Source organism: Geotrypetes seraphini, chromosome 9 (genome assembly GCF_902459505.1).
Source record: "Geotrypetes seraphini chromosome 9, aGeoSer1.1, whole genome shotgun sequence".
NCBI classification, from domain to species: Eukaryota; Metazoa; Chordata; class Amphibia; order Gymnophiona; family Dermophiidae; genus Geotrypetes; species Geotrypetes seraphini.
This window is the reverse complement of record NC_047092.1, coordinates 33,495,675-33,512,793: the sequence shown is the minus strand read 5'-3', so window position 1 is coordinate 33,512,793 and position 17,119 is coordinate 33,495,675. Positions and strand designations below refer to the sequence as shown.

Sequence of the window (17,119 nt, the reverse complement as noted above, 5' to 3'; positions counted from 1 at the left end):
CATCTAAAATTCCATGTTCTGCAGTTACATTTCCAGTTTGTGACACTTCCTTTCGGATTGGCCATGGCTCCCCGCACCTTTACCAAAGTGTTGGTGGTTGTAGCAGCCCACCTGCACAAGATGGACATCAAGATGCATCTTTACCTAGATGATTGGCTGATCCGGGTCCCCTTACAAAAAGAAGGCGATTAAGTAGCACAGCAGATAGTGAACCTTTTCCAGAGCCTGGGTTGGATAGTCAACTTCTGAAAGAGTCATCTTCAGCTGACTCAGTGCTTGAAATATTTGGGAGTCCATTTTGACATAGCACAGGGCCATGCTTTTCTTCCCGAGCCATGCAAACATAAGCTCAGGAAGCAGATAATAATAATAATAACTTTATTTTTATATACCGCAATACCAAAAACAGTTCAAAGCAGTTTACAGAGGAAAAGACTGTGTACAGACAGTGATATTGTATAAAACTTTTGAAATTATATTTGCATGTTAAGGTTAGACAAATTTATCTGGAAGTGTTTTGGAGATACATCAAGGTTGAAGTGGGGTCAGTGAATTTGTCAAAGAGATAGGTTTTGATTGACTTCCTAAAAGTTTGATAAGAAAGTGCATATGAGATGAAGTTGGTTAAACATTTGTTCCATTTGCCTGCTTGGAATAATGTTCTAACTGGAAATCTCTTGTAGGTACAACCCTTTAAGGATGGGTATGTGAACAAGTAGACACTACATGTATTAGTTGTGCCTGAGAGTTCGAAATGATGAGACAGATAGGTTGGGGATAAACCTGTCATGGTTTTGAAGCAAAGGCCTGGCATTACCTTCTGGTGCAGGGCTCAATAGCAGCCTCCTTGGAATTTGCTCCCTGGGCATTGCAATCCTTTCTGAGAGGGAATGCAGTCAGGGTGTTTTCAGACAATTCCGCCACAGAGGCTTATGTGAACAGACAAGGAGGCACCAGAAGTTCTCCCCTATGCCTGGAGGCACAGATGTTATTCCAATGGGCAGAAGATCACTTGCAGGCTCTCTCAGCTGCCCATGTGGCAGGGATAGAGAATGTCCAGGCTGACTTTCTCAGTATATGAAGTTCTACAGAGTGGATGTAATGGAATAAGCTGATGCCGCTTTGGGGTCTTTGGTTCTGCGGGCAGGCTTATCTGTCCCTCTGTAGATGTCTGGCACTGCTTTGGTATGGCAGCTAATACATGGAGTCCCATGTCTTCACTAAAGAATGATAGATTTGGTTCTTACCTTGCTAATCTTCTTTCTTTTAGAAGACATGGGATTCCATACGGCCCACCCTGTACGAACTTCGATTCTTCTGATTTCTGCCTCGGACATTGCCAGTGACTGTCTCAAGACCTCTTCTCCTGTGTATAAGATTAAGCAGACACATTACTACAGGAACAAGGGGATTCCTTTTTACTTTCTCCTTTGAAGGATTTTATTGCCCCTACTAGTTGCGCTTAGGTTGGTTCCAAGCTACTCATGTGTGTATTGTTATTCAGTGTTAAATTGTTATATGTCACATGTTATTTAATCATTGTTTCCTTTATCATAAGTCACAGAGCAGAGCAGAATGTGGTTTGTGCTGGGTAAGCTCCCTGAGTCCCTCCTCTTTTCTTCCGTTTCAGTGGAGTTTGATTATTTTGGCACTAACTGAAGAGGGGGCTGTTCTCCACTACAGAAGGGGAGATATTCAGAGATTTAAAGTGATACCCTCCTGCAGGTTCACGATTAGTAGGAAGTAACAGCTAAAGTACAGAATCCCATGTCTTCTAAAAGAAAGAAGAATAGCAAGGTGGGAACATAATCTATCATTGTAATATCATATACGCCTTAATCTATCATTGTAATATCATATGAAAGCCAATTCTAGACGATTGCAAATGGTACAACTTACACCATTGAAGTTATAAGAACATAAGCAGTGCCTCTACTGGGTCAGACCCGAGGTCCATCGTGCCCAGCAGTCCGCTCACGCGGCGGCCCAACAGGTCCAGGACCTGTGCAGTAGCCCTCTATCTATACCCCTCTATCCCTTTTTCCAGCAGGAAATTGTCCAATCCTTTCTTGAACTCCAGTACCGTATTCTGTCCTATTACGTCTTATAAGGGCACAAAAAGAAATTTGATCATGTTATACTGCTTTTTCTATAATACCACTAGCTTCACATTTCATGCAGAATTCAATTCAAAATATTATCACTAACACATAAAGCACTATATTCTCAAGAGCCTAATTACTTACATGTTTTGACAATCCCATATACTCCCTTTTGCACTCAGATCTTTGTGAGACAACAGGCTAGTTATATGATTGGTTAAGAAAACAAAATAGGAGGCCACAAGAGCTAAATTGTTTTCTATAATGCTTCTTGCATTTGTAATCAGTTTCCCAATTATCTGTGGATTGAACCAAATTTTAAAGCATTTTTAAAAACTTCTCAAATCGTTCTTTTTTTCAACAAGCGTTTAGTGAGGATATGCCTCAAAATGATTACATTACATTACATTAGGGACTTATATTCCGCCTATACGTTGCACTTCAAGGCAGATTACAAAAGAGCTAACTGGGCATTTCCAGTGAAGTTACAACAGTTTTGTTTTTTTTACCTCCCATAGGCAGTAGAGACACTCCCTTCCTCCCCCCCCCCCGGTAGGCAGCAGAGGCACCCCCCTCATAGGCAGCACAGGCACCCCCGGTACCTTTTTTTTAAGTTCCCTTTCCACGCTCCTGTCTGTCTCCCTCGCTGGACGGCTCTTCTTCAGTTCAGGCAGAGCGACACAGAAGGCAGGCGCACGCTGTTTGCATTCTTGCCTGGTCCGCTACTGCTCCCAGATTGGCTGCAGTCAGTTCTCGCGAGAAATGACTGTAGCCAATCGGGGAGTGGCGCCAAACCAGGCAGGAACGCGAACAGCACGTGCCTGCCTTCTGTGCCGCTCTGCCCGAACTGAAGAAGAGCTGTCCAGAGAGGGAGACAGACAGGAGCTTGGAAAGGGAACTTTAAAAAAAGGTACCGGGGTGCCTGTGCTGCCTATGAGGGGGATGCCTCTGCTGCCTACCGGTGGGTGTCTCTGCTGCCTATGGGGGGTTGTGCCTGTGCTGCCTATGGGGGGTGCCTCTGCTGCCTACGGGGGGGTGCCTGTGCTGCCTACAGTGGGGGGGGGGGGGTGCCAGTGTGCCTATGGATTTTTCGCTCTATAAGACCCTGTCCCAACCTACCACTAGACCACCAGAGGGGGTACAGGGCAGGGCGGTGGGTATTTTTTTTTCCTGGGCTTTCCTCCTCTACAGATGGGTGCATCTTATGGTCCGGTGCGTCTTATAGAGTGAAAAATATAGTAGGTATCCTTCTATAGAATCAGACCTTTAATAATGATTTTTGTGTATTCCTCAGGTTCATTTTAAAGGAAAAGATGAAACACAATGAACGGTAGTTTTGATTTGCGTACATTTATGAATCCAACTCAGTTCTTTGCTCACCTATTTTAGCTTTCTACACAAGGAGATGCAAGCCAAGTGATCGGTCCACTAACAGAAGGACAGAGAAGAAATGTGGCTGTAGTAAATTCACTCTACAGACTATATCAGTCTGTTTTAAAGGTAAGTACTAGCTGCAAAACAATATAGTCCTCCTTTTTCTCAGGTTTAATTAATCTTGGATTAGAACTGTTGCAATGTTATAAATGTGTGTACCAGATTTATTAGTAGGTTCTCGCTGTTTTGCACAAAATGCAGAATAAAGTTCAGTACCCGATTTGACTTTACTGCAGAGAAAATCAAGGGTGTAATTTTAAAAAATAATTTTAAAATAAAAAAAAAATTAAGAGTTTCATCAAAGACAATATTCATAAACTATCCTCTCTTGTACAAAGGAATAGAATGGGTGACTGGGCATTTAACTTGTGTTGCTAGGCAGTGTGGCTTTGTAAAAGGTGGGATATATCTATAAAATATGTAAAATGTAAAAATATATAAACTATTGCTGGCTTTTACTAAGCCCCGGTAGAGGTTTCTGCCGCAGCCCAGTGAAGAAATATTTTTTTACGGAAAGGGTGTTAGATGCGTGGAACAGTCTCCCAGCAGAGGTGGTGGTGACAGAGACACTGTCTGAATTCAAAAGGGCCTGGGATAGGCACGTGGGATCTCTCAGAGAGAGAAAGAGATAATGGTTACTGTGGATGGGCAGTTCTATGACCTCACAATGCAGGTGCAAAGAGCCTTAGCCTATAGGAAGAGGGGATGCAAATGTTAAGAGCGTTAGCCAATAGGGAGAGGAGGAGATAGTGGATGCTGCAGATGGATAAACTGGATGGGCCATTTGGCCTTTATTTGCCATCATGTTTCTATGTTTCATAGAATTCTTGAGTGTTGGAGCAGTTACCTCTAACTCTAAGGAGCCCTATATGTATTAATAGGCATAGTATTAATCCTTTGATCAAAACGTGAGCTGCATATATATCAGCAAAGAGTTCATTGGGTCTCTATGCTATATATACTATATTCTCCACAGATTGCAGCATAAAGATATGCTGTCAAAAAAGTGGCTTTAAATTTGCTCTCTTTGTATTAAAAAAGCCATAGAGCCTCTGTGTTAAAAACTTCATGCCCTTAATACTATTATAACCTTTTACACACAATTTTATGCTTAGCACACAAAACTTATACAATAGTGTCAATTGCACGTATAATTTAATATTATACTTAGCTGCTAATTGGCATTAACTACCAACTGGGTATATTGGTAATGCTTATGGTCACTAATTAACAGTTGCTAATTATAATAACAGTTTATATACCACAGGACCGTGAAATTCTATGCGGTTTACAATGATTAAAAGATGCTACAAATTGAGTGGAATTAACAAAGTTAAAAGCTCTAGGGATCAGTTATTGTGGAATAAGATTTTACAGGTCAGTTGCCTAAATACTTCAGGAACAGATATGTTTTTAGGCGTTTCCTAAATTTCCCATAAGTAGTAGGCGTAAGCAATTGTTCCAGATCTTTACCCCATAATGCTGCCTGATGCGAGATTGCACATACAGAATCCAATGTGCGTAACTGCTAGGGGGCATAGATTTGCGCAGGTCAGGGTTATAGAATATCAGCAGTTACCTGCCTAACTGCCTTCAGTTAGGCACAAATAATTACACCAATCTTTGAGCTAGCATAGGTACTCATACCTAAATTAGGCATGAAACTGTGGACTTACATTAGTATTTTATAAAAGCAATTATGTGCATTTCGAGCGTATAATCATGATATCTAACTTATGGCAACCTATGGAGAATTACCTCCTATGTGCATAATTTTTCTTATTTCAAGTAAAACATTACTGTTAGCTAGTTAGCTGTTAGAATTAGCCTAGGCAACATAAATTTATGCATACCCTTTAAAATTCAGAGGCTGTTTCAAACAGACCATTTTGATTCATGAAAATCAGGAGACCTAAGCTATTATGAAAGCCAACAGAGAGAAATATGTGTTATAGTTCATTGAGAATAGTGTTGAAAATGAAAAACTGTTTTGCACAATGAATAGGCCATTAGAACAATTATGCTTTACACATTTTAACCAAGTCTTTATAATCCTAATCTCATTATCCCTGTAATACAGTATTAATCTTTGGTTTTCTGATCCTAATTTTAGTTTTGCTTTATAAAATACTGGGCATGGACTGAATTCCCTGCCACAGTGATTAATGATGAATACTGTTTTCAGGAGGAAAGTCAGGCCAAGATTTGAAAAAAATATTAAGAGCCTTTTCAATAGATTTTTGCCATATGAATGGGTCCGTGCCCTAAATCGTTTTTTAAATTTAGACCCAGATTCTAAAAACGGCACTATTAGGAAGGCACTGGTAGGCATTCTATAGGTGCCTAAGTTAATTGTTTTGATTGGCTATTAACAGCATGGTAATTGCGCTGTTAAAAACCAAGAAAAAAACAAATTAAGAGAAAAAAGTAACATAGTCTTGACAGCTCATTAAGGGCTAGATTCACTAACCTGACTCTCCATGCCTATCAAACAATTCAGAAAGCAATAAAATTAAAATGAGGTCGATCAGAGGAACACCCCCCTCCAACTGCACGGATCACTAGTGTGCGATCCTGATGCATGCGCAGACCATCTGCTTTCCCTGTAGATAGTCTGCGCATGCCTTTCTAGTTCCCATATGATCTGGTTCACCTGAGAGGCCCCTTCACAGTGCGGGATTGCTATGCATCTCTTCAGAAACGTTTGCGTTTAATGCGGCTCTTCCATCCTATAAACTGTGGTTTTTGGGTGGTTTTATCTGCTCCCCACCATATTTCCCAGTCCTGTGACCTCCACACCTTTCTCGGTGAAGGATATTTTGAAGCTCGAGCAGTGGCCTGGCCACGGAAGACCTCGCCTCCTCTTGCCTGCTGTCAACCTTTAAGCAGGAGACGTACCCAGGGACCCCAATATTCTCGGACATTAGCGAGGATCTGACCCAATGTGAGTCCCCCAGATTCTCCCCAGCCACCTTCAACAGCTTTTTGTGTGTGTCCTATAATAGGAATTAGAAAGCTTGTAAGCACACACTAATTTGTGTCCGTTTTTGCTGGGTTGTTGTTGTTTTTTTTTTTTACTGGTAATTTATTGACCCTCCTGCTTTCTGCCACCTTTCCCCGCAGTGCAGCCCCACTTTAAAACCACGGGCTCGCACTGCGGTGAAGGGCGGCATAGTACAGGAGAGTCGGGGCAGCAAGAGCAGGGCTCGGCTGGAAGAGGCAGAGAGCAGAGCGGCAGAGATGGGCTTCAGGGCTGGGATTTCAGGCCGAGGGCAGTCAGAAAGGACGTTTGCGACTGGCCCCCAACAGTCGCTTCTTGTGTTGATTGGCCAACCCAGTCGGTTTGCAAGATTTCTTTTGTGAATCGCGTCCCTGCCTACTTTGCATGCCGCTCCCCTCATTTGCATGCATGGATCGGAATCGGAGCAGCACAGAGGTATGTGAATCAGGCCAGAGTAAAATCGGGTCGCAAAGAGGTCGCAAACCGATTGGTACACGATCGGTTTGCTTAGTGAATCTAGCCCTAAGTTTCTAACATGCAGAGACTCAGCATGTGTGATGAGATTAGATATGATGCGGAATAGCTCCTTGGATTGGCTCAGGGAGGAGTCAATAAGTCTGTTGAAGTAATCTCTTTTTGAGGAGAGGACAAGAGATCTATAATTTTGTAATGACAGGTTGTGGCATTCCAGGATCGTTCATGACGTCTCATTGCACGTTTGAAAGAGATGAGATCGGCATTAAACCAAGTGACTATGCCCTATGTTTGATCAGAAAACCTCCAAATCTCCTACCAAAAGTGTCTCTTCAGCTCCTTCCAGAAGACCCTTCTTCACCAGGAACTCTTGGCCCTTTTTCATCTAAACATAGTAGAATCCCAAAAAAGAGTAGGGTTCCATACAACCTACCCCACATATAAGCAGGGCTTTCCTTGGGTTTCCCTTAATATTAGTTTCTAAACTTTGCTTCTAGAAATTTGTCTAAACCTTTCTTAAACCTAGCCATGCTAATTTCTTTTACCACATCCTCTGGCAACAAGTAGCTATCCATGACCTTTGTTGTTTTTGTACTTTTTAAAGTAAAAGAATAAACAATCAAGTCACATTTACCTATTCCACTTCACTCAGTTTTGTAGATCTCCATCATACTCCCACCCCCAGCAGTTTATTCTCCAAGCTGATAAGTCCTAACCTCTTCTGCCTCTCCTCATATGAGAGGAATTCCATCCCCTTAATCATTCTGATCACCCTTCTTTGTACCTTGTCTAATTCTGCTATATGTTGCAGTGATCAGAATTGCATATGATACTCAAAAGTGCAGTTGCACTATGAAGCAATACAAAGCCATTATAATATTCTTTGTTTTACTCTCTTATGCCAGTGTTTCTCAACTCGGTCCTGGAGCACCCCCTTGCCAGTCAGGTTTTCAGGATATCCACCGTGAATATGCTTAAACTTGAACTTGCATTCAATGCCTCCATTATGGTTCATAGACAACCCCGCGAAAGACAAAGGCGCGCGCCGACAACTGAGCGCAAGACGGAGGCGCGTGCCAAAGAAAATTACAGTTTTTAGGGGCTCCGACGGGGGTTTTTGGTGGGGAGCCCCCCCAGTTTAATTAATAGAGATCGCGCCGGCGTTGTGGGGGGTTTGGGGGGTTGTAACCCTCCACATTTTACTGTAAACTTAACTTTTTCCCTAAAAACAGGGAAAAAAGTGAAGTTTTCAGTAAAATGTGGGGGGTTACAACCCCCCAAACCCCCCACAACGCGGAGCGATCTCTATTAAGTAAAGTTTCCCTCATACCCCCCCCCCCCCGTCGGAGCCCTAAAAACAGTAATTTTCTGCGGCGCGTGCCTCCACACTGCGCTCAATTGTCTGCGCGCGCCTTTGTCCCGGCGCGCTTTTGATCTGACATCCTCCATTATATCCACATTGTTTTCACGCATATTCATTGTGGATATCCCGAAAACACTTTGAGCAGAAGAGTTCAACAATGACATTTAGATCTTTTTTTCTGAGTGGTAACTCCTAATGTGGAACCTAGTATCAAGTAGCTATAATTTGGGTCATTCTTTCAAATGTGCATTACTTTGCACTTGTCCACATTAAATTTCATCCGACATTTGGATGACCATTTTTGATCTCTACAGTTTCTCACAGTCTGCTTGTGATTTTACTCTAAATAATTTTGTGTCATCAGCAAATGTGATTATCTCACTCATTGTTTCCATTTACAGATCAATTATAAGTATGTTGAATAATACTGATCCCAGTACAGATCCCTGTGACCCTCCTCCATTGTGACAATTGCCCATTTAGTATTGCAATGAATGGCGTGGAAAGAAACTGGGGTAGAGTAACAGAAAAACTACTTAATAAGCTATGAATAACTGCTTGCAATGCCCAGCTTTGGGTTCCTAAATGATGAATGGGATTTAAAATGGTCCTTTGAGACTCGAGGACAGCAATTGGTTGTTTTGTGAGCCACAAAAGAAAGGAGCAAGAAAGAATTATCTTAAATGGCAGCAGAGAAGATTTACTTTGTTAAATCGAATATGAAGCCAGTTAGCCAAAGCTCTGTTATTGGAAGTTAGACACATTTGTTGGAATAATATTGGTATAACGGGGCGTGGCTAGGGGGTATAGCATGAATGAAATGACAGTTTGAGGTCCTTTTTGGTCTTATTTTTTTATGATTCGTTGAGTCAAAGGAGATTTAATAGATGGAATGATGACTGTAATGGTAGTTTTGAGTGAATCATTTGGACCTTAGAATAAAGTTCCTGACTGCTTTTCTGTTCTTGAGCACCCATAGTTTTAGAGCGCTCTCATCTTTCTCCCATGTCACTTCTTCAGTCTCACACCTTATCACATCCAGGAAATTGATGAGAGAATGTGTGTGTGTTTGGGGGGGGGGTCAAACTTGATAATGGGTTGGCCATGCAGCCACAGAGTTTGCACCTACATATTAGATTAAAAGAATGCATTTTTCTTAAAACAGGCCTGTCACAGGTAAAACAATGTACCGAGGAAAAGCAATGTAATGTATTTAAAAAAGAGAATAATAGATAAAATAATATATCTTAATAATAAATAAATATCCAGTATCAAGAAATTTGAAAGTTTCTCCCAGGCAAGGACAATAGGTGTGTTTTATATTTCTTGGTTAAATGAGCCTCATAGGTTCATCACTAGGACTGTAACATACTATAAAATATGTGAACTTTCACTTATTCAATTTTCCCAGCAAAATGAAAACAAATCTGTTTTAGTCTGTGTGATATACTGTCTATCTTTCTCTTTTAGGTTGTTTCCAATCAGAGCTCATTCTCTGCAGCTGCTGAGCAGACCATTGCAACAGCCTTAAAAGTAAGTGAATTTATCTGATATATTATGTTAAAAAGATATTTATTTACATGATAATCAGAAATATGGAGGTGGGTTTTGCCCTGGTGTGAATGGGAAGGCAATTTTTAGAAGTCATTTACAAATAAAAATGGTTATCTGAGTAAATTTGCTGTCTGAAAATTTCCTATTCTCTCCTCCAAATACGAGTATTCATGAGTATCAACAATGCATCTGCTTTTACCTGTAGAAAAAGTAGGTAGGGTTAAAGGCAGTGGTAGGAACAGCACATGCGGTTTTGCATTTTCTAAAAGAAAAGTACCCATTTAATACTATCTATATCCCAACCCTGTCCTGGTGGACCCCCAGGCCAGTCGGGTTTTCAGGCTAGCCCTAATGAATATGCATGAGAGAGATTTGCATATATCTGCTCCTTGCATTTTCATTAGGGCTATCCTGAAAACCCGATTGGCCTGGGAGTCCTCCAGGACAGGGTTGGGAACCACTGATCTTTATCACCAACATCACACATGGAACAAAAAAATCCAGACAGGGTTGCGTGTATTCTGATTTGTCATACTGTTCTGAACAAGACCACTCAAAGGGGTTTAGAAAAATTCCAGTGGGGCAGCTTTAAAAGTTCATCACCAGCAGCTCAGCATAAGAGATGGCAAACTCAGTCTGACCAGAATTCAATCTAACCTAGCACCTTGATTCTGGGTACATACTTATCATATGGATTTTGAAAAATTATATGAGACTGATAGAGAAGAAACTACACTGGAACCTTGGTTTATGAGTATAATTCGTTCCAGAAGCATGCTCGTAAACCAATTTACTCGTATATCAAAGCGAGTTTCCCCATAGAAAGTAAGGGAAACTCACTTGATTCGTTCCACCTCCCATTCCCTCCCCCCCGTCCACCGGCGCTGCTCCACCCCACCCCACCACATCCCCAAAAGACCCCCCCACCCCCGAGGCCACTGGTGCGCTTCCATATATCCCCCCCCCCCACGAACCGGCATCACCCCCCCTCACGAACGCCTGACCACCAAAACTGAAAGCTTACCCCCCCAATGTGGCACCGGCACGCAGCACCAACCCACAGGAGGTGCCGGTGCCCAAAGATCGTGCCTCTCCTCCGACTGGGCCTTGAGCATCTGCTCATGCTCAAGGCCTTCTGGCTCCCCCCTTTCTCCGAGATTCTCGGAGAGAACGAGAGCCAGAAGGCCTTGTGCATGCGCAGATGCTCAAGGCCCAGTCGAAGGAGATGCACAATCTTCGGGCACCGGCACCTCCTGTGGGTTAATTAAGGAGAAATTTGTGGAATTTCAAGTGATGTATTAATTTAATTGTTGATATTTTCTGTGCACGTGATGTAAAATATAAAATGAATAAAGAATTAAAAAAATAAATAAATAAATAATTTATGTTTCAGTGAAGACACTATAGAGTGGTCTAATCTTCTGCTATATGATTTTCTTTAACACTATGATAGTAGCTGTATTTCCATAACGCTACAGCCTCAGCACCCTGAGGTTGTGGGTTCAAACTCACGCTGCTCCTTGTGACCCTGGGCAAGTCACTTAATCCTCCCATTGCCCCAGGTACATTAGATAGATTATGAGCCCACTGGGATAGACAAGGAAAAATGCTTGAGTACCTGTATAAATTCATGTAAACTGTTCTGAGCTCCCCTAGAAGAATGGTATAGAAAATTGAATAAATAAATTTATTAGACGCCTGTGTGGAACACTGTCAAAGGCTTTGCTAAACTCTAAATACACCACATGTAGCACACTCCCTCTATCCAATTCTCTGGACACCCAGTCAAAGAAATTGATCAGATTTGTCTGACAAGACCTGCATCCATGTTGCCTTCGGTCCTGTTTACTGGATTCCAGAAACATCACTATTCTCTGTTTTTAAAACATTTTCATTAATTTACTTACCAGGGAAGTCAGATTTACCAGCCTGTAGTTCCCTACATTTTTGCATTCACTAATCAAATTTTACTTGCATTTATTTCTGAAATAAATTAAAAAATAGAAATTAACTATTTCGCAAAGAAATCAAAACCCACCTATTCAAAAAATTTATACAGATGGCTTAACCCCAAACAGACCCCCCTCAACGCAACTCCTCCCTCCTCCCCCCTTCACCAGTTCCCTTCTCTTTAGCCTCAAGCAAGTCAACTGCTTCCCTAACGGTATATATACTGGATCTGCACTATTTCCTATTTGTACAGCATCTTGTAGCTCTTGAAATATACAGCTCCATTATTCTTGTAACTTCTCCTGGAAATGACCAGAATTCTCTCTGTAATTATCCTGGAAATGTCCAGTTGTTTCTTTTGGACCTGCCCAGAACTGCAAGGTTGAGGCGGAATAGAAATCAGTAATGTAATGTAATGTAATCATGTTTGTTAGCATTCTTCTGCATTCGGATCTGCCTGTCTCCAACTGACAGCAACAGAGATCCCCCAAACATGGAGTCGCTTGTATTAGCACAAGGCATAATTTAGCACAGTTCATCGCCCATCTTGCCATTAGATTGAGCGTCATTTTCCATAAAATACATAAGTAAATCCCAGTTCAAGAAACAACTTACAGAAATATACATTTTTTTTTAACACAGCTTAAAACCTTTAGTGCAAAATTTACTTAGGGACTCGTTTTCCAAAAGAGAAGAACGTCCAAAAAATGGCATAAAGTGGAATTTGGACATTTTGGGATCCTTTTGCAAAGGTGCGCTAGCGTTTTTAGCGCACGCACCGGATTAGTGTGCGCTAGCTGAAAAACTACTATTCCACACGTTAAGGCCCTAACGCACCTTTGTAAAAGGAGCCCTTTATTTGCTAAAACATCCAAATTGCCATTTTTGAAACACATATTTTTAGACAATTTTCTATCCTGTTTGTCTGGTGTGTCTAAATCTCAAGGGGATATATTGGGGATATAATTTGGGTGGGATTAGGGTGCCCTTATGATTTGGACATTTTTCTACAATAAAGGAACATTGCAGAAAACATCCAGGGCAAAACTGGATGTTTAAGGCTAGACCCGTTTCAATAACAAATAAGAGGCAAAAATATGGCCAAACTGACCATATGACCGCTGAAGGCATAGATCCCTTCACTCCCCCCTCCCTCAAAGATGGGAATGAAACAGTACAAACCAGCCTGTAGGGCAACTTCAGATGTTCTGGGCAGTCCTATTATAGCAGCAAGCAGATCTTTATAGGTTGGTGGTTGGTTCAGTGGTTGCAGAGAAGGGGACACAGGCTCACATCCAACTCTAACTAGTACATTTGTGGTTGAAAGTGTAAGCTCACCAAAAACCTACTGTTCTGACATATAAGTGGCACCTGCAGGCATAATGGCTATTGGGGAGATACAAAGTTGGGTACAGTAGAGTTGTGGATGAGTTTTAGAGGACTCTCCATACATGTAAGGGGGTTATGGTGAGATGTGTACCTGGGATCTTTTATGTGAAATTCACTGCAGTGTCCCCTAGGATGCCCCACTGCTGTGCTGGGATGTCTGTGTGGCCAGTCAGCTAAGAATGCTGGCTCCTTCCATGTCGTGATGGTTGTTTTTTTGTGTTTTTTATTTGGACTTTTTTTTTTTTTTTTTTTTTTTTGCAAATGGTTTAAAAAGATGACACTCTGAGGACAAACACATTTACAAAATGATCATTTTGGGAAAAAAAAAGATACACTTTTTCTGGTTTGAGAAAGGTCATTTTCTCTACTGGATTTTTGGACATTTTTCCCAAAACATCCAAAATCGGATTTAGATTTCATATTTAAAAAGCCCCTATTAATGTTTGAATTAATGTATAAAATCCATTTGTAGTGGTTAATATATTTTTCTAACATGAATATTTTAAACAAATAAAAAATTTGGAGAAAAGGCTTGTGTACATATCTTATATACTGTCCTAGAGTATTCTTTAACTCTTTCTTGTGAAAGAAAGCTCCAAAAGAACAAGGAAGCATAAAATAATCAGCAGGCCTACTTTCAACTATATTGCATTATTATTTTGGAATTATTTTGAAATCTTTTTTTTGTAATATCTTTATTCATTTGGAAGCATAATAAGTGCAACATATAATACAATCATATTACACTATAAAAGCACTTAAATACAAATAAATACGTAATCTACGACAAATAGATATATCACCTCTCCCCATAATTACATTCTAAAAGTACACTCAAATTAAGAAATTAAAAATATGTTCCAACCCACCCACCCTGGACATGTATGACCAAAGAGCAAAAACAACAATCACTCTTTGCAAAATTTTGTCAATGGCTCCCAAATTTTCAAAAACTTTTTGTAATGTCCCTGTTGTATTGCCATAATACATTCCATTTTTAAAACGTGACAGAGAGGCTCCCACCAAGATTTTGAAATCTTTGGGAGGGTAATCTACAAAGTTTTTTAAATATCATTTTCATTTTCTCTTTGCTTTCATTTCTACTTTTAGGTTATTCATGATCTGATGGGAAGTGCAGTGCAGCCTCTGCTGGATTCTGTAGGGGACTCGGTGGAGGCAATTATTATTACTATGCATCAGGAAGATTTTTCAGGGTAAATAGCATGTGTGCACACCTGTGCTTGTGTATAGTATTCTTGTTATTACCTCAACCTGGTATTTTATTAATCTGATGCTGTGGTTCTAAACTCAGTTCTTAGGACACACCCAATGAGTCCAGTTTTAGGGATTCCCACAATGAATATGTATGAGATAAATTTGCATGCACTGGAGGTAGACTTCTGAAAACCTGGATGACTAGATGTGTCCCAAGGACTGGGTTAAGAACCCCTGGTTTAGAGCAGTGTTCTTCAACATTTCTACACCGGCGGGGACCGGCGGAAATAAAATAATTATTTTGTGGACCAGCAAACTACTAAGACTGAAATAAAAAACCCCATCTCCGCCCCATCCCTGTGAGCTTGGTCCCCGCAAACCATCTGATCCCATCTGCACAAGCCTCAAATAGTTATGATTTTATATTGAACGTATTTTATTAAAGTATAAAAAGAAACATTATTCTGTACAGTTGTCATTTTATAAATACAAATAATACAGAGCACTCTCTAAAATTGAAAGGGGATAGATTCCGTACAAACATAAGGAAGTTTTCTTCACCCAGAGAGTGGTAGAAAATTGGAACGCTCTTCCGGAATCTGTCATAGGGAAAAACATCCTCCAGGGATTCAAGACAAATTTAGACAAGTTCCTGCAGAACCAGAACGCACGCAGGTAGGTCTAATCTCAGTTAGGGCGCTAGTCTTTGACCAGAGGGCCACCGCGTGAGCGGACTGCTGGGCACGATGGACCACTGGTCTGACCCGGCAGTGGCAATTTTTATGTTCTTATCAACAAAACACCTGTCTTCCCCACCCCTTATATATCCCCTCTACTATTAAGAAAACTAAATAAGCCAAATTATTACAGAATGCTTCACAGAAATATCATTCTAACAGAATACCGCAGTCACACATGACAGGAATAGTGTTAGGGGAGTGCAACTAGGGCAACTGCCCCCTGGTCAGAGAGAACCCTAAGCCAGCTGGAAGCTAAAGAAGCACTGCCTGGGCTTTGTAGTCCCAGTTATGTCTAACACCAGCTCTAGCAGGATACATATTTCAAATCTGATATATTAACATAAGAACATAAGCAGTGCCTCTGCCGGGTCAGACCACAGGTCCATCCCGCCCAGCAGTCCGCCCCCGCGGCAGCCCAACAGGTCATGGCCTGCCTTAATCACCAGAAGGGGGCCTCCTTTGCCCCCTAGGTTTGTCATCGAAGTCCTATCTTCCCATCAAAGTCCTAACCCTCAGGCCTTGCACCTGCACGACCTGGTGAGCTGTCTATTCTTATGCAACACCCCAGCACCTCCCTCAGTACCCCTCTATCCCCTTTTCCCTCAGGAATCCGTCCAATCACAAAATAGAGATAAAATTATTTGTTTCTACCTTTTGTTGTCTCTGGTTTCTGCTTTCATCTTCTTTTCACTCTCTTCCTTCCAGCGTCTGCCCTGTCTGTCTCTTCAATCCAGCATCTGCCCCTTCCATCCACTGTCTGCCCTCTCCCCTTTCCAAGTGGCATCTGCCTTCTTTCCATCCAGCCTGCGCCCCCCCTTTCCTTTTTACTTGATTCATTCCAGCTTCACTGCTCTCTTTATTTTTATCTCTCCTACACCAGAACTAGCATCTTTGTCCCTCTCTCCTTATTTCTCTGCTGACCCCCTTCCCAGCATCAATCTCTCTCTACTTTCTCATTTCTCTGTCTCTCCCCTTTCCCTCATCTGATCTCTCCATTCCACCCTGACCCCTTCCCTTCCTCTAATCTCCCTGCCAGCTTTTTCCTTCCTTTTTTCCTCCTCCCCTGTCCAGCAGTACCCCTTCTCCCTTTCCTCCTTCCCTCTCCAGCAATACCTTTCCTCTAGCCTTGTGGCAGCTCACTGTGTGCTTTTAACTTCACCACACAGCTGCGACTATCATTAGTTTAGTTGCGGTTTCATCAGGCAGCCTCAGGGCCTTTGCTAGGCTGGCCTGCCTCGCATCATCGAAGCGGGCCGGGCCTAGCAAAGGCCCCAAGGCTACCTCATGAAACCGCGTCTAAACTATTGCTAGCAGCAGCTGTGTGGCGAAGTTAAAAGCACACAGAGCTGCAGAGAGAAGACAAGAAAGGCAGGAGTCCCGGCATATATGATGGTAAGAGTCCCAGCATAAGTGACAATAGGAGCAAGTCAGTTGATGTAGGCGCTGGAGCTTCTCTTCCTCCACTGTACACAGTTTGCGATACACTGAAGGTAACTGCCTGGAGGGATCCTGAATCCTTCACGGACCAGCAGGAAATTTTTGTGGACTGATACTAGTCCACAGACCGGTGGTTGAAGAACACTGGTCTAGATCACAGCACTAGACATTAGATCTATTCAGATTATAGTCCTCTGATGGACTGTCATTTTTGCTGAGGGTAAGGACAACCAAACTATTTCTTCTCTCTTATGAAGGCCAGTAGCCTCCCATTATTTTCTTCAGCAGTTTGATTTCAAATAATGACAAGCAGCGTGGTGGCTATGCTGTTCTAGGAAAGGAGGGGAAGAGAGGTATAGATCCAGAGGTAACTGCTGTTGCCATTTTCCAGAGGAGATAGAGTAGGTTCTGGGGTCAGTGATATTGCAGTATTGTTAAGGAAGTAAATCTGGAGTCCGTG

At 41.8% G+C, this 17,119-nt stretch overlaps 1 protein-coding gene across 2 annotated transcripts in view; it reads left to right on the top strand.

Moving 5' to 3' along the window:
- The window catches only part of COG5 (component of oligomeric golgi complex 5), a 342,545-nt gene that overhangs the window by 272,391 nt on the left and 53,035 nt on the right, over window positions 1–17,119 (top strand). For both annotated transcript variants that reach the window (XM_033957896.1, XM_033957897.1), the window contains exons 15-17: window positions 3,492–3,602; window positions 9,845–9,907; window positions 14,378–14,481. In XM_033957896.1, coding sequence (XP_033813787.1) covers window positions 3,492–3,602; window positions 9,845–9,907; window positions 14,378–14,481 — 278 coding nt within the window. The remainder of the gene's footprint in view (window positions 1–3,491; window positions 3,603–9,844; window positions 9,908–14,377; window positions 14,482–17,119) is intronic.